The 19,315-nt window shown below is 37.1% G+C and overlaps 1 protein-coding gene across 2 annotated transcripts in view; it reads right to left on the reverse strand.

Annotated features, from left to right (window-relative positions):
• Positions 1-5,863: 5,863 nt before the first annotated feature.
• Positions 5,864-19,315, reverse strand: part of LOC121387344 (cytosolic 5'-nucleotidase 3-like) — a 46,876-nt gene continuing 33,424 nt past the window's right edge. For both annotated transcript variants that reach the window (XM_041518393.1, XM_041518392.1), the window contains 3 exons: positions 10,903-11,065; positions 8,993-9,190; positions 5,864-8,464 (listed from right to left, as the gene is read on the reverse strand). In XM_041518393.1, coding sequence (XP_041374327.1) covers positions 8,357-8,464; positions 8,993-9,190; positions 10,903-11,065 — 469 coding nt within the window. In that variant the 3' untranslated portion in view covers positions 5,864-8,356. The remainder of the gene's footprint in view (positions 8,465-8,992; positions 9,191-10,902; positions 11,066-19,315) is intronic.

Genomic DNA, 19,315 nt, shown 5'->3' on the forward strand with positions numbered 1-19,315 from the left:
TTGTTCATACCTGTAGACGTTTAAAGGGACATTCCTGAGTTTGCTGCATTGTAAGATGTTTCCGACTAATAAAATATTTCTACGATTAAACTTACATATGAAATATATTTTCTTCTTTAGAATGTCAATGTCTGTATATTCAATGTGTTTCTGGTCGTCTTAATATTTGTAAGTAGTCCAACCTAGATTTTGTCTTCAAATAATTTCGTACGTACGACAAAAGCTATATTTTAGGAAATAAAATGAAATTTAACCTAGTATAAATATTAGAACGATCAGAAACACGTTTAATATACAGCCACTAATATTTTATGCAGAAAAAATTATTTGATATGTAATTACAATCGTTAAAAAATATCTGTTAGTTCATAACATCTTAAAATTTGCAGCAAACTCAGGAATGTCCCTTTAAGCAGTGTTGTGCATAGATAATATACTGATGGAAAGAAATAAAGGCTCACACAGATAGCAACAAGAAATAATGACTGCATCAAAAATCAATTCATATTGTCCGAAGTTGACTGGGAACATATAGGCAGCACATTCAACACTACAGACATTCAATCACACATTACAACTTGGTATGAAATACAGACATTACTACGCTAGTAGTGAATTGAATTTGGTCTACAATTCGATGTGTTCCCTTATTTCTTTCCATCAGTATATACTAAGATCCTTGAGTACCTATCGACATATGTCACTTTAACATAATTAAGGGTGGAAAGGGATATTTAACGACACCTGGGAACATTTCATTTAAACTACCGCTATTTGGTGTCTATTTTGTTACAGTTAATCAAGAGAGGAAAACATAAACAAAAACTTCATGTCACCCCAGCACATAGAATGCATCGGCTATTGGGCGTCAAACAAATGTAGGCATATGAATAAAGCATAAAAATTAAAATTCGAAAGTTAAATAGAAAGAAAGGAAACCCGCTGACGCCACACAAGCTACTCCTACAGATCTAGCAGCAAGGGATCCTTTACAAGTACTCTCCCATAGACAGGACAGCTTATACCACGGTCTTTATAGTACAAGTTGTGGGGCACTGGTTGGGACGGGGGAAAATCATGTTCACCGAGGCCAATCGATCCTGAAGCCCATCGCAGTGCAGGCGAACACTCTATCACCGAGCAACACCCCACTCTAGATAATAAATGGACGCGTGACTACCAATACGTTTGTCATGTTAACACACTAGCTGTCACTGATAACGAAAGTTAAAGGGACTGTCGTGAGTTTGCAATGATTGTAACCTTTTGGGTGAACAGAATAGAATAGATGTTTAAGGACATACCAGCAGAACAAATACACATCGGCCATTGGGTGTCAAACTATGGTAAATGCAAAAATTAAGTGATCCTTTTTGGCGACTAAAATTACATATTATCAAATTTACTTTCTTCTTTAAACTGTCAGTGTCTGTATAAACAACATGTTTTGGAGGGGATTTTTGTCGCCATGTTTGTAGTAACTCAAACATTTCGTATTTACAGAGGGAACAAATTACCAAATAAAATTTAAAATGAATTCTACAAAAAGTAGCACACAACCGCATAGACATTGCATACTGAGATATTGGTATTCTAAACAGGAACATGTATTCAATATGTAAATTTAGTCGCCAACCCCTCCGTCCCCCCAACCCCCTCCCAAACCCCCCCTCCCCCACAAAAAACCCAAACAACAAACAAAAATAAACAAACAAAAATCATTAGTCAGAAACATTGCACAATGACTGCAAACACGACAGTCATTTTAAGAAATGTAGGGTTCGCGTATTAGTTTCTAGTTGAATGGGTGATTACCAGACATACTTGCTTTAGTGTTAAACTATTTGTAGATTAATTCATTAATTTATTCAGCTAAAATTTGTGTTCAAACATCATTTGCAATGATTAAAATAACTTTTATGAATAAACAGAGAATACTACACGAGTGACCGTTAGATACCGTTTATCTCACTAGTTGTTTTAAAATGTATCTAACGAGCGAAAGCGAGTTGAATACGTTTTAAAACGAGTTGTAAGACAAATGGTATCCAAAGGACACGAACGTGTTATTCTGTCTTACATCTTCAGAAAACAGTTTTAAAATAAATTTAAACGCCTTTTCCAACTAAAACCTATGTACGGCCCTAGAGCTTATAGTTAACTTGTGTGTCACAGACAAGTCAATTTCACGGAGTGATCGATTCGACCGTGCTTTTTTTTTCATTGGATGGTATGGAATTGGTGACTTAGTCAAGGAGCAGCCAGTCGTATGTCTTTAAAATGTTAATGCACGTACGTGTGTAAAAACTATTATAGGTGTTGTAAAAAATAACGACCGATGTTCTCACCAACGGGTGTGCAAGAAAGATATATATTGAAATAGAAAAATGGATTAAAATGGAGTTTGCGACCGCCCTGCATATTTAAAACAATTATTGTATTGAGCGTTACATGATTACAAAACAGATTGCAACAATGGTTTAAAGGTTGGGGGGGGGGGGGGGGGGGTACAAACCTTTTATCAAAGAACAAGAATTGGAACAGTTTTTATGTAGCGCTAAAGTTCGAAAATCAGTAGCAATTTTATTAACTTTAAAGATGCAGAGCTCAGTTATTTATGTAACAATGTAGCTTTTCTGTTTTCCATAAGCTGCCGCAAACAGCAGTGCAGTGCAAAACGATTTGCAAGAGAGCATTGTGAACTATACGCCAGAACAATCATAAACACATTGGATTCGCCAAAATTGATTAATTAAGCAAAACGTTGTACAATGTAATGCAATGGCTGACAAGAAGGAAGAAGGAAGGAAATGTTTTATTTAACGATGCACTCAACACATTTTATTTACGGTTATATGGCGTCAGGAATATGGTTAAGAACCACACAGATATTGAGAGATGACGCCACTTCACGGGCTACTCTTTTCGATTAGCAGCAAGGGATCTTTTATATGCACCATCCCACAGACAGGATAGTACATACCATGGCCTTTGTTACACCAGTTGTGGAGCACTGACTGGAACGAGAAATAGCCCAATGGGTCCAACGCCGGGGATCGATCCTAGACCGACCGCGCATCAAGCAAACGCTTTACCACTGAGCTACATCCCACCCCTGGTTGACAAGAGGTCGCTATAGACCTATAGAGCTCAATTTAATATATATATATTTTTTAATTCAAACATTCAAACTTTCCGAAATATCAGTCTATTAGTATGTGGATTATTGTACCAAGTCTCAGAACAATTCAACGAATGTAGTATAAGATAAACTTGAAAGCAAACATTGACAGACGGATACTGGACAGATACCAGACAAATCGGTATTAGAAAACATAGACAAATGCCATAGTGAAGGTAAAATGTTATATTTAATCTTTTAAATTTAAAACTCAAAGGCGAAAACAAAATAACTTTGAAAATTTTCCATGTTAACATTTTCTTTAAATTAAAAAAAATTAATGAAGTTTAAAAAATATATATCTATTAATTTGTGAACACTGCCGTAGAGAATCAACGTACCAAGTTTCAGAACTATTCAATCAAAACTGGAAGAAGGTAGACTTTTAAATATTAAATTTCTATTTAAAATCTTTAAATTAAAAAAACAAACAACAAATTCTACATTTTCTAAATATCTTTTAATTTCTGAAGACCTCAAGAATACATATACTAAGTTTCAGAACTATCCAATCATAATTATAGGAGAAAATAGACTTTCTAATGTGAAATTTCTATTTAAAATGTTTAAGTTAATAATAATTCACAAATTCAAATTTTCCTAAATATCTGTTAGTTTATGAAGACTGTCCCAGAGAATCGTAGTATTTATCTTATTAGTTTATGAAGACTGCCCCAGAGAATTGTAGTATTTATCTTATTAGTTTATGAATACTTATCCTATGTTACAGAACTATCCAATCAAAACTGTAGAAGTCTTTAAAATGTTCAGTGTTAAACTTCTATTTAATACGTTTAAATTTAATATAAGTTCACATATTAAAACGTTTCAAAATGATCTCTCTATTAGTTTGTGCAGACTGCCCCAGAGAATCATAGTACCAAGTTTCAGAACTATCTGATAAAAAATCTAGAAGATAGACTAACAATTTTTCAATTTACATTTTATAAACATTTAATAAACATTCTAAAATTCCATTTTTGTAAAATATCTATTGTTTGTGGAGGGTGCGACTGAGGATCATTACACCAAGTTTCAGAACAATCGGATCGAAACTAGAAGAAAATAGGAAGCAAATGTTTTATTTAACGATGCACTCAACACATTTTATTTACAGTTATATGGCGTTAAGGACCACACATATACGTAGAGGAAACCCGCTGTCGCCACTTCGTAGGCTACTCTTTTCGATAAGCAGCAATGGATCTTTTATATGCACCATCCCACAGACAGCGTAGCACATACCATGGCCTTTGATATACCATCCGTGGTCTGGCTGGAATGAGAAATAGCCCAATGGGCCCACCGACGGGGATCGATCCCACACCCACCGCGCATCGAGCAAGCTCTGTACCACTGGGCTACATCCCGCCCCTGATCAAAACTGTGATTAAAAGGAAATGTTGATGGAAAGATGGATGCCAGACAAATCAGCTTTAGAATAGCTTTGCCGATGATCATAGCAGAGCTATAAACAGCTGTAATAAACTTGACATATTTTACACTGCCTAAAAACAAGGATCAGTACCTTTAAAATAGGATGGTGGCTATCTACACTGTAGTTCTTGCTGTACTAATATTTTTATTTGAAGGAGGTGAACAGAGTGAACTGTATTTTGACATCATCATGATAACAAGGACTATTTCCAAAGTTGAATCATAGCCATTCACTTTCCAAGTATGTTCTTGTATGATGATGATTGATGTACGAGTTACCAACAAGGTTTGAGTGGGATGTAACTCGGTGGGTAGAGGACTTGTCTGAGGTGCTTGGGGCAAAGCATCACACCCCATCAACTGAATTATTGGGGTATTTTCCCATCCCAACCAATTCCACTTGTGACGTCCTGTCTGTGGGAAAAATGTATTTAAAAGATCCCTTGCTGCTATTGGAAAACTGCAGCAGGTTTCCTGTCAGAATTATGAAATGTTTCACATCCAATAAGAACACTTTTTAATGTCTTGATTCTGTTTATTATTAATTTTCGGTAAACACTTTACAAACCCAACTATTAATATTTTTTCCAGTATTGAAAACACAACAACAACAGACAGGTATGTGCTACAAATTAAGTGTTCATCGTGTTTTTCAATTATTAGATATCATACCTTATACATCAGAAAGAAAATTTGTGTCATCCAATATACAAATACATGCTTTAATTTACAACTCAAAACACCACAATGAACCACTGAAAACAAGCTGAATGAAAGACATGTAGATAAATATTTACAATCAATAAATAATCAAGTTCCAATCACAAACATTGTACTTTTACAATGTGAATCCAGAGGCATGTTCTGTAGGGAAAGCAATTGCGATTACTCACTAGACTGGTATTTACACATAATGTAAGATATATATATGATGTGACAATGGTACCAGTCAAACTGTTTGCAAGCGCTCACTCTCCTGAACACACCACTAATTCACTGAAATAATTTAAAATGAACAAAAGACCAAATATCGAAACCAGGGTATACAAATGCTTAAAAGTACTATACGTATACACAACTCCACACATATTTAGTTAAATTGATCCAGAAGGTAGAAATATAGTCCATATTCAACCAAAATATCAAATGTTTCTAGTTTTTGGTGAACTTTATTTTTCTTTGGAGCTTAAGGATAGGGTCACATGGCAGTTAACCCCCACCCCACCGGGTCACATGGCAGTTAACCCCCACCCCACCCACCAAAATATATTGCCTGAAAATAAATACATTTAATTGTATTAACTGGTATTTTGTAAGATGTTTTGCAGTTCTTATGTGAAAGCAAAGTATACTTTTTACTCATTATTACTGGGAATACAAAGTATATATTAAAATAGATTTAAACAAAAAAGCTTACAGTAAATATTTGATTTATAAAATTAACCTTTAACCTGTTTAGAATTTAATATCTAACGATGCACACACACAAACAGATACCAAAATATGTATGTATACCTAAGCCCACAGCAAATTAATAATATATTCATTTTAAACAATGAACAGATCAAAATTATTTTTCTCACAAAAGCATATCGATTTACATGCACTTATGCACCAAGTTCCATAAAAAAGAAATATCAATAACTCTGAATCTAAAAAGCAATTGCAATAAAAATGGGTTAAAAATCTAAAAAATAGACAAAACTAAAACAAGTTCTAAAAATCTTTCAAAAATGTGAAGCACACATGACAAATAGGGCATAAAAAAACCGGTGGTTACAAATGTATGATAACAACATTAACAATCATAAATATGAACTCAACACAAAACTGAAATAAATAGATAATTCTAGTAACCATGGTTATTGTAAGCAGGGTTAACATCTGCTAGAGTCCATGTTTAGAAACGTTTGATAAAATTTTATGGAGACTTAACTAGATACAAGTTTATCAGTCATATATATGTTTTAGCCAATTTGATAAAAAGAGATTAACAGACTATTTTGGCTACCGAGAGATTGAGTTCGTATGTTAGACATACATGTACATATATGGTATAGTTAATATAAACTGTAAACTACCACACTAGAGAAAAAACCTGTAAATAGAAAATTCTTATTTTGGTTCCAGAATGATGAAGGGAAAATTGTAAGGACCCCCAAAAATTTGTATTCCTGCTGGGATTCTCAAACTTTGTTCTTTACATTACTTTTGATGCAACAGTCACAAAGAGTTTCTTGATTGTGCACTATCAAACATTTGCTTTTTAAAACCACCAACCTAGTGAAAACTTGTACTCCTCAAAAAGTTGAAGAGTGGAAAACCACATTCTTATAATTTGGCAAAACATCATACCATTATCATAATTAACTTCAGGCATGTGTGAATGGGGATTTTGAAGGTCGAAATCTCTCCCTGCACAAATGGTGGGTGTTTTTTTCAAATACATTTTCCAGGGAAGAATGTCTCAAACCCCCTATAAAATCTGCTCGCCATAGTCTAGACCCTCTGGCTAAAATTCCTGCACAGATGACTGAACAGTCTCAAATGATGACTGATTTACAACATAATTTCTTACATTTAACATCATCCATTTTCAAGACAACCAATGTTTCCAAGGTACAATGATTAAACTTATGAGAACATACATGCACTCAGGCTCCTAAAAGTTACTTTCAAAATTATTAAATCTTTCACAATACAAAATAATGCACCTTTGACCAAATAAAATGAAGATAAACCTGTTTATCTCTTTATGTTTTCCTATATCTCCTTATGTTTTCCTATATAACAATTATCAAAGAATTTGGGTGGTAATGATTAATATAATTTATTAATCAAATGACAGTGAAATAATTTACATCAAAGAAGAGTAATGTAACTAAATTAAATACTGAACAATAAATTCATATAAACTTTTTTAAATTATAAAAAGCAAATGTTTGTTGGTTGCCTTTGATTTGTCTGATTTTAACAAAAACAGTAAAAGTACCATAGATACCTGCAATACATTCCTTCAGAATGTAAAACAAATAAATAAATAAAAATAAAATAAAAATACCCATCTGTTACAAATTGATGTACACCTAAAAATACAATAAATGGTCAAAAACAATTGTATCAAAATATAATATCTGGTTTCTGCATATATCAAACAAGGGCAGAAAGGCTACATCTGCATTTAATGCAAGGGACATAACTTATCACACTTGGTAAACAGTATCAAAAGAGTTCTCTCCAAAGGTCTCATATCACATATTGATTTTACTTTACAAAAATATTTTTTTCTTTTGTTTCATTTATATCTTTCCCAAATGAACTGCAGACATGTCTTTCCAGTTTTCTTGCTGAAGCTTATGTTTATGCAAGGGACATAACTTATCACGCTTAGTAAACAGTATCCAAAGAGTTGTCTCACATCAGATACAAGTACTGAATATCCTTGACAAGAAATACATATTCTTTTAAATATTTTACAATTAAACAACAGACTGTTTCATTCCTTATTTTCTTATGATTGCTTCCATATGACAAGTAGCTGAATAATGGCTAAAGCTCAAGAAATTACAATACACAGATGTGATAAAAATTCTCAAAGAAATATGTAACTTTTCAACAATGAAACACAAAAGTTCACTTATTAACAACACACAACATGTCCAAAATGTGGTATGAGACCAGAGTCAAACAAAGGGGGAATAACTCTGAGGGGATAACCAGCTATGGATGGTGTATGCATCAAACTTCAGAGATCTTGCGAATAATTGCATTGACAATGTCCATCGTTTCATCCTCCTGTATCACAATATCAAAGCTTTCTTTGTAACTCTCCAGGTTTTTCTCAACCTGAAATGAAAAAAAAGAAGTTAAAAGAATAAATTAGGCAAAGATTGTATTTATTCCTTATTTATCTGCCATCCCAACTAGATCTGACCCTGACTGACTTATGTTGTCATTCAAAAAGCCGATCTTCAGACTGGAGGTGATTCCCGCACCATCAGCCCACCCCCACTAGCTCTGACCCTGACTGACTTACGTTGTGATTCAGAAAGCCGATCTTCAGACTGGAGGTGATTCCCGCACCACTAGCTCTGACCCTGACTGACTTACGTTGTGATTCAGAAAGCCGATCTTCAGACTGGAGGTGATTTCCGCACCATCAGCCCACCCCCACTAGATCTGACCCTGACTGACTTACGTTGTGATTCAGAAAGCCGATCTTCAGACTGGAGGTGATTTCCGCACCATCAGCCCACCCCCACTAGCTCTGACCCTGACTGACTTACGTTGTGATTCAGAAAGCCGATCTTCAGACTGGAGGTGATTTCCGCACCATCAGCCCACCCCCACTAGCTCTGACCCTGACTGACTTACATTGTGATTCAGAAAGCCAATCTTCAGACTGGAGGTGATTTCCGCACCATCGGCCATCAGCACATCTCCAACATGGTCTCCGATCAGAAGGAGATTCTCATGGTTTTTAAGCTTCTCAAAGTAGTCAGACGCATGTATGCTGTCCTCGTTCTTGTTGAAACTGTGGATCAGAGTTCCCTTGAATCCAATCAGCTTACCCTAGAGAAACAAAGACAGTGAGTAATGAGTGAGTGAGTAGTCAGACATGTGTACGCTGTTCTCGTTCTTGTTGAAACTGTGGATCACAGTTCCTTTGAATCCAATCAGCTTACCCTATAGAAACACAGACAGTGAGTAATGAGTGAGCGAGTAGTCAGACGCATGTACGCTGTCCTCGTTCTTGTTGAAACTGTGGATCAGAGTTCCCATGAATTCAATCAGCTTACCCTAGACAAACAAAGACAGTGAGTAATGAGTGAGTGAGTAGTCAGACACGTGTACGCTGTTCTCGTTCTTGTTGAAACTGTGGATCAGAGTTCCTTTGAATCCAATCAGCTTACCCTAGAGAAACAAAGACAGTGAGTAATGAGTGAGTGAGTGAGCAGTCAGACACGTGTACGTTGTTCTCGTTCTTGTTGAAACTGTGGATCAGAGTTCCTTTGAATCCAATCAGCTTACCCTAGAGAAAAAAAAACAGTGAATGAGTCTGTCAGGATTCTGCAAGTAAGGTTTTGATTGGTGGACATGAGCTCCAACTGGCTGGTGTTAGATCCACATGTAATAGTGGAGCTAATTTTAATTAGACTGCCTGAATGCAACCATGGAAATAAGTCAAAGAAAATGTTAACACATGATAACAACCCTCGGAAATCAGAAAATTGTACAAGCCAAATAACCCTCACATGTACATACAAAAGTGGTTTATTTTAACAGCTGTGATAAAAATACACAATGTCTTGGCATGTGTATTTTAAAGTGTTTTATCACAATATTAGCAAAACAAATGAAGAGTCCAGATGCAAAAACAGATAAATCCAATTTATAACTTTCTGCAAAAGTGTGTTGTTGCTTTTTGTTATGCTTTCTATGTGACTGGCCTTGGTGGCATCGTGGTTAGGCAACCGGTCAACAGGCTGGTAGGTACTGGGTTCTGATCCCAGTCGAGGCATGGGATTTTTAATCCAGATACCGACTCCAAACCCTGAGTGAGTGCTCCGCAAGGCTCAATGGGTAGGTGTAAACCACTTGCACCGACCAGTGATCCATAACTGGTTCAACAAAGGCCATGGTTTGTGCTATCCTGCCTGTGGGAAGCGCAAATAAAAGATACCTTGCTGCTAATCGGAAAGAGTAGCCCATAAAGTGGCGACAGCAGGTTTCCTCTCAAAATCTGTGTGGTCCGTAACCATATGTCTGATGCCATATAACTGTAAATAAAATGTGTTGAGTGCATCGTGAAATAAAACATTTTTTTTTTTTTTTTCGCTTTCTATGTAAAACATATCAAGTCCAAAATGGACGATCTTAAGTTGAAATAAGTAGAGTAAATAAACGACAGAATTTAAAAAAATGATCATGAAAATAAGAACATAATGCCTTGAACGAAGTAATGATAGTAGAAGGAAGAAAGGAAATGTTTTATTTAACGACGCACTCAACACATTTTATTTACGGTTATATGGCGTCAATAATGATAGTAGAAAAAAAAGAAAGAAAAGAAATGTTTTATTTAACAACGCACTCAACACATTTTATTTATGGTTATATGGCATCAATAATGATAGTAGATGTCGTTTTTTTTATAAAATGGCATTTATCGGGGTTTTGTGCCTGAACTCTTCAAATATTCACTTAATTTATTTTGCATGCACTGCTGATAGCAGACGTGAATTGTGAGTGATGTGATGGTGAATATTTTCGAGAGCTCGCACCTCTGAATCGAAGTCCATGAAGTTGGACACGATCTGCATGTTGGGGTACATCTTGGACTGCTGTCGTATGACCTCCTCAATCACGTCGCCGATGCCAGCCGAGAAGATGAGAAGGGGAACCCCGAGTTTGTGGAGCTCGCTGAAAAACCACTGACAGCCATCTCTGAAACACACGGACATATGACATAACTAACTCTGAGTTTATGGAGCTCAATCAAAAACCACTGACAGCCATTTCTGAAACCATCAGACACATGACATAACAAACTCACTGGCAGCCATCACTGAAACACACAGACACATGACATGACATAACTAACTCACTGGCAGTCATCTCTGAAACACACAGACACATGACATGACATAACTAACTCACTGGCAGCCATCACTGAAACACACAGACACATGACATGACATAACTAACTCACTGGCAGTCATCTCTGAAACACACAGACACATGACATGACATAACTAACTCACTGACAGCCATCTCTGAAACACATAGACACATGACATGACATAACTAACTCACTGGCAGTCATCTCTGAAACACACAGACACATGACATGACATAACTAACTCACTGACAGTCATCTCTGAAACACATAGACACATGACATGACATAACTAACTCACTGGCAGTCATCTCTGAAACACAGACACATGACATAACTAACTCACTGGCAGTCATCTCTGAAACACACAGACACATGACATGACATAACTAACTCACTGGCAGCCATCTCTGAAACACACAGACACATGACATGACATAACTATCTCACTGGCAGTCATCTCTGAAACACATAGACACATGACATAACAAACTCACTGACAGCCATCTCTGAAACACACAGACACATGATATAACAAACTCACTGACAGCCATCTCTGAAACACACAGACACATGACATAACTAACTCACTGACAGCTATCTCTGAAACACACAGACACATGACATAACAAACTCACTGGCAGTCATCTCTGAAACACATAGACACATGACATGACATAACTAACTCACTGGCAGTCATCTCTGAAACACACAGACACATGACATGACATAACTAACTCACTGGAAGCCATCTCTGAAACACACAGACACATGACATGACATAACTAACTCACTGGCAGTCATCTCTGAAACACACAGACACATGACATGACATAACTATCTCACTGGCAGTCATCTCTGAAACACATAGACACATGACATAACAAACTCACTGACAGCCATCTCTGAAACACACAGACACATGATATGACAAACTCACTGACAGCCATCTCTGAAACACACAGACACATGACATAACTAACTCACTGACAGCTATCTCTGAAACACACAGACACATGACATGACATAACTAACTCACTGGCAGTCATCTCTGAAACACACAGACACATGACATGACATAACAAACTCACTGACAGCCACCTCTGAATCACACAGACACATGACATAACAAACTCACTGACAGCCATCTCTGAAACACACAGACACATGACATAACAAACTCACTGGCAGTCATCTCTGAAACACACAGACACATGACATGACATGACATAACTATCTCACTGGCAGTCATCTCTATTTCTCCTTGCAGAATGCCTCTCAGCCATTTCTGAATGGTGAATCAGCTGTGAATAAAAGATGATTACTTTACAATGAATACAGTAAACCAAGTGAAGAATACAGGACCCCGTTCCACGATGCGATCTCAGTGCCAACATCACCAATCTTTGCATACGGTAGTTATGCACTTCGGGTGATCTTAGTGCCAAGATTGCTTCATAAAACAGGGCCCTGGGCCCCGTTCCACGAAGCGATCTTGGCGCTAAGATTGCTTCGTAAAACAGGGCCCCTTGGCAGTAGATTTAATACAAGTTATATCCTCAACGGAAGAGCTTGCTGATAGTTGGTTCTGTACTTAAGGTTTGTGTTCAAAGTCGCCACGCTACAAGTTCCAGCAAAGTAAACTTTGTAAACTAAGGGAACATACACTTAATAAAACATTCAACTACATTCAGAAATCAAATTTGTATCTGAAGCTGTATCTGAATAATATGAAGAACAGCAAACAAACAAAAGATACAATCTTTCAAATACTAGGTGTGCAATGACCAACAAACCGGCATGTAAATGTATGGGATGTTGTGTTTGCAATAATGTCAAGGCAAGATAGTAAATAATTAATGAAGACTGACTAGGTCAATTTTACAAGATTACTGCTGTCGACAAAATATTTTTAAAAACTCACAAAATAATGTGAAATATAAATATTTTTTACGACAACATATTCTTCTCTGGAAATGATAACTTTGAACTTAGTTTTATATCTGCTATAAAAGGGTCTCTGTGTAAATAAATATTTTATTTTTATTTTAAAATATTTTATGAAAAACATTGTGAAGCTTCTAAATGACTAAATCTATTGCTCCATGATGCATACAACCTATGTTTATATATTTTTATTATGACAAGGTCTACCGGATTTAATTTATTATCCATATTCATACAAGCCTGTGTGTTTTGATGTAGAGATAGACAAGCTTCATTGACATGTGATAAACAGTGTCTAACAGATGTCTGAAAATGGTCAATAAAGGTCATGGGAAGTATTTTTTCAACAGAATACTTCAAATACAAAACAACTGACTGAATGACATAGATGAATTGCCAGTCAGAATAACCAAAATTACCAGCTTAAAATAAAACTGACAGAAATTTACATATCCAAAGAGATTTAATCTTGGGTAAGACTTCTGTTATTGTTCAATGAATTGTTCAGTAATGTAATCAGCTACTGTATTTTAAGTATCTGTATTTTCAACCATCACTGAAAACTGGCTTTCGATAACCCTACATGTATTAACACCATTCCAGTCTGTGAGAATTTACTTTCTATGAATTTATCTCATTAAATGTGAGGGCAGGACGTGGCCTAGTGGTATAGTGTTCGCTCGATGCACGGTCGGTATGAGATCGATCCCCGTCAGTGGGCCCATTGGGCTATTTCTCGTTCCAGCCAGTGCACCATGACTGGTATATCAAAGGCTGTGATATGTACTATCCTGTCTATGGGATGGTGCATATAAAAGACGCCTTGCTGCTAATTGAAAAGAGTAGCCCATGAAGTGGCGACAGTGGGTTTCCTCTCTTAATATCGGTGTGGTCCGTAACCATACATCTGATGCAATATAACCGTAAATAAAATGTGTTGAGTGCGTCGATAAATAAAACATTTCTTTTATTAAATGTCCTACTGAAAACAAATTGGATGAAGATGATGGGGTTCAGGCAGCAGAAAGAAAATAAAGAATATAATGACTGTACAAAATAGTGTGACCTGGCTATGGGTCTTTTTTATTAGTTGGGCGACAGCGAAGAGTATTTAAAGGTTGTTCAAGCGTCATGACTACGGAGGAGAATGCTGGTGAAAGTCGACACCTGTGCCCATCACAGGTGTGCGCTACAACCGCTTGCTCTGAATATGCACATAAAACCCTGTGACCTGACCTGATCGAACATGACTAAGAAGATGCATTATCTAAAGCATTTGCTGTGGTAATGTGATCTATAGTATTGACAAAAGAACAGTGATCATACATGTAGGTATGTGAATTTGTCAATGTTCATCTCAGATTGGCAAAATTATCATCTCAGATGAATTTATTATGCAACATGGTCAGTAGATTCCAAAAACCCCATGAAATGATTTCTGTACATAAAAGAACTCCAAGAATATAACAAGTGAAGGTTACACCTCCTACAACTCAAATCTGTTTGGAATATAATTATTGCTTACTAAAAGTCATTTTGGTAGATGACCTTGTTTGATGATCCATATTAAAAAAACCTCCAGGTATCATAGAATTCATTGCTTTCTATTTCAGTTATAACTGTGATGATGCTGATGATGAAGGAAGGAAATGTTTTATTTAATGACGCACTCAACACATTTTATTTACGGTTATATGGTGTCAGATGATGATGATGATGATATGATATGTAATATGTAAATGCATGTAATAACAGACATCAGTACAAAAGTGGGGTTAAGCTGAACTACCGAAGATAGCCATTTTTTCACCTGTTGACAGGTTAAAGTTTGTTTTGTTTCAACAGAATTAAATGTCTTGCCTACCATAAAACCTTTTCAGTGCACTATGATCAACATTCATAGGTGCAACTATAAACCATGGGTGCACTGACCTAGGACTTATAGCTTGTGAGTAACAGATCTGGGACATGAAACTTTAACACCAAAGTTGATGCTGTTGATGCTGCCAGTGGAAAAGTAATACCAATAACTCCCATTTTTACTTCATAAAGGTGATACAACACCACCACTAGAGCACAGTGATTAATTAACTATCTTCTGCTAGATGTCAAACATCTGGTAATCATACTACATGTATGTCTTCAGGGAAAGTTGCTACATTTTCCCATTACCAGTAACGGCTCTTTTACATGCACTTCCTTCAGATAGGACAACACATACCACAGCCTTTGATATTTCAATCATGGGGCACTCATTGGAGCAAGAAAAAAAATTAAAGAATGGACCCTCCGAGTAGAGTTTACTCTTGGCCCAAGCACCTCAGGTGAGCACTCTACTAAGTGAGTTAAATCCCACCCCTTCTGCTGATGGGAGTCATGAACACAGTGAAGACCACTAGTGGGTATTAACATACCTGGGAGAAGCTGAACAACGAGTACAGCACTGATTCTCCTGTTGATGGGAGTCATGAACACAGTGAAGGCCACTAGTGGGTATTAACATACCTGGCAGAAGCTGAACAACGAGTACAGCACTGATTCTCCTGCTGATGGGAGTCATGAACACAGTGAAGACCACTAGTGGGTATTAACATACCTGGCAGAAGCTGAACAACGAGTACAGCACTGATTCTCCTGCTGATGGGAGTCATGAACACAGTGAAGACCACTAGTGGGTATTAACATACCTGGGAGAAGCTGAACAACGAGTACAGCACTGATTCTCCTGCTGATGGGAGTCATGAACACAGTGAAGACCACTAGTGGGTATTAACATACCTGGGAGAAGCTGAACAACGAGTACAGCACTGACTCTCCTGCTGATGGGAGTCATGAACACAGTGAAGACCACTAGTGGGTATTAACATACCTGGGAGAAGCTGAACAACGAGTACAGCACTGACTCTCCTGCTGATGGGAGTCATGAACACAGTGAAGACCACTAGTGGGTATTACTATACCTGGGAGAAGCTGAACAACAAGTACAGCACTGATTCTCCTGCTGATGGGAGTCATGAACACAGTGAAGACCACTAGTGGGTATTATCATACCTGGGAGAAGCCGAACAACGAGTACAGCACTGATTCTGACACAACACTGAATAACAGATGCAGATACAGAAGAAGGTGGCAAAGAACTTGTTTTACAAATTGAACATGAGACCGGGTGTGTTGACTGTCTTCTAACAGGCTACAGTACTGGGTGACATTCTATCAAACAAGTATACATATTCCATTTCATCACTGTTGAAAGGCCCATCATATACAAATAAACGTTAGAGGTTTTTTGTTGTTGTTGTTTACAGACACCACTAGAGCACACTGATTTGTTAATCATCAGCTATTGGAAGTCAAACATATTCAAATACAGATGCCAGAGTACAATATAACATGTGCACTACAAGCACATAACTGAATCTGATTCTCCTCGGAGTAACCCACATCAAATGAAAATCTGTCTACTGTCACCATGTATTACATATTGAAGCCACAGTCCCAAATTATACCTACAACAGACCATACAACAGGCTATCTAACAGAAAATGATGTCACTTCCTGACTTCATATGATGTTCCTGGCTTTGTTCAAAGGAAGAAGAAGAATTCACGCAACCGTTGTCGTTTGAAATGGCTGGCAACAAACATTGATGAGAGTTCATACACATTCTAATTTTGTGAACCATAAGAACGAAGACGTGCTCCAAATTAGTGATGCATGATCTTAAGCATCACCATATGCTCAGACACTGCTGAAAAAAATATACATGAACTACTGATGAAGAAAAGATGGCCTCTTTGCCAAGTGTTGGGTGTGAAGTTCAGAAATATACACTGCTGGGTACCAACATGTCTCAAATATGTGTCCAGTCATGAGAGTTTTTCTTACTCTGTGAAATAATGAGGAACTCTGGTATATGCATATGGGCAGCAACATTTCCAAGCAAGTGGCCAGTGATGAAAAAGAGAGATTTAGTTACTTGATGATCAAGTGAAGAATTTCCAGCATTACACAGTTAGGAAGCAACATCTGTCGCAATAATGGAACAAAAGACAGTCACTGCTACATGTACATGTACCTATCATTAAGAGTGAAGAACTCAGTATTGTACAAATTAATAACCACTGACAGGTAATCAACATATCCAGGCATAGGTCTAGCATCATCCTTTTGCATAAACCATTCTTGTGAATGTTTTTCTGCTCAGTCTGGCTGGACATGGCTCAGGATATCCAAATATCAAGATACCCTAACTGACATCAAGTGATGATGAAGAAAGAGAGAGAGACAGAGAGACAGAGACAGAGAGAGAGACAGAGAGAGAGACAGAGAGAGAGAGAGACAGAGACAGAGACAGAGACAGAGACAGAGAGAGAGAGAGAGAGAGAGAGAGAGAGAGAGAGAACCGTACTGCAAAACATGTTATTCATTAGCCTGTACAATTCTGCAGCGAACTTGGCAATGCCCATCAACAGATACAAGAATATGCTCTAGTAAAAAAGAATTGTCATAGACCTGAAGACGCAATCTTTAGCTACTCAAATATGAAAGTGGGTAACAAAAAACCCAATCCCTGGACATTTTAATACTGGTGGTCTGATACTGAGACTGGTCTTAGGGTTGGGGTTGCACAATGGTCTAAAATGGTGGCCATGATTCCAAATGCATGCAAGTATGAGCTGAAACAGTATTGTACGTTTTGTATGTAGAATATAGAAACGTTTGGACAAAACAGTGAGAAACCCTGAACCAGATGATAGTTAGGAGAACTGGTAGTTACAATTTGTCAAAGCACATGAAATGCAGTGTCCAATTTCAAAAGATTTCAAACCCATAACCACCAAGAAGGGACACTATATGGTCTGTTTTGTTTTTATTATGTATCCCCAAACTATACTGGTGTGATGGCTGTGATGAATGTGATGAATGTGATGCCTGTGATGCCTGTGATGAGTGAGCATGATGGTAGGTGATGACCACTTTACAGTCAAGACTATTAGCCGTTATCCTGACTGCTGGGGATGGACTTGGCGTTCCTTGTTCTCTACTGATCTACCATGCTACTGGAATAGGGTCACTTCTATCAACCTAACCATTCGCGTTCTGGATGGAGGAGCGAATGGAATTCGACACATCTGCGCCCATGACAGGCATGCGCTACAACAGCATGCTTTGAATGTGCACGTTAAAACCTATGATGATGACCAGCCAAATGATTAATTTGATTCTTGTGGCTACATTTGTCATTTCCTTGTGTACATTTGTGTCTTGCTAGTACATCAAATCCCAGACAGATGCCATTCGTCAGCCTTGGAAGGCAAGAAATCTTAGAGACTGACACTCCAAAATCAAACCAACCCAATGGATAGAATGGATTCATCAGCCTCATCTCTGTAAAGCAACCATTCTAAGAGAGATAACTCTACAAAAATCACAGCCGAAGTCGGAAAGCTCTAGCCGATGTGGCGCGAAATAGAAATAGAGGGCTTACGAAACAACCTTCAAATGATGATCAACAGAAGAAGAAGAAGTACATCAAGTACTTCAGTTAAAACAAAAAAATGTTTTACAGTCTGTGACAGAAACGTTTTGCTGCTGAATAACTTTATATACACTAACAATAAAACTAGGCATAGATGGCTGGCTACAAGATGTGCAATTTATTATACTAACAGTGGATGATGTGACCAGAAGTGTAAAAAGGACGTCCTTGAACAAACAACTGAAGGTCCTAGTCAAATTCTGATCAAGCACCATTGTGCTGGGATAATTACCGACTTGGTCAAAGCAAGTATGGGTGGCAAGTTGAGTTTATTGTTATGTCATGCACTGTATACAGCTAAAAGGCTTTATGATCCTTACAGACATAAGATTCAAATATTCTTTTAATACTATTTTCTACTTGCCTATCAAGTTTGTTTTCTTGTGATGGACATGTTTTGGGATTGTACAGAAGAGAGTTAAAGTAGTTCTTGTGATAACTAACTAACATGTTACATTTATCATGGAGTAATTCATTTAAACATTACAGCTGCATGTTGTAGAGATCAACCAGTTGATAATATCTAATTAAAATAAAGTTGTCCCTTATTCTGTCAACAGCATTATTATAAAAAAAAACCCTGCCCAAGTCT

Source organism: Gigantopelta aegis, chromosome 13, assembly GCF_016097555.1.
Source record: "Gigantopelta aegis isolate Gae_Host chromosome 13, Gae_host_genome, whole genome shotgun sequence".
Taxonomy (NCBI): Eukaryota; Metazoa; Mollusca; class Gastropoda; order Neomphalida; family Peltospiridae; genus Gigantopelta; species Gigantopelta aegis.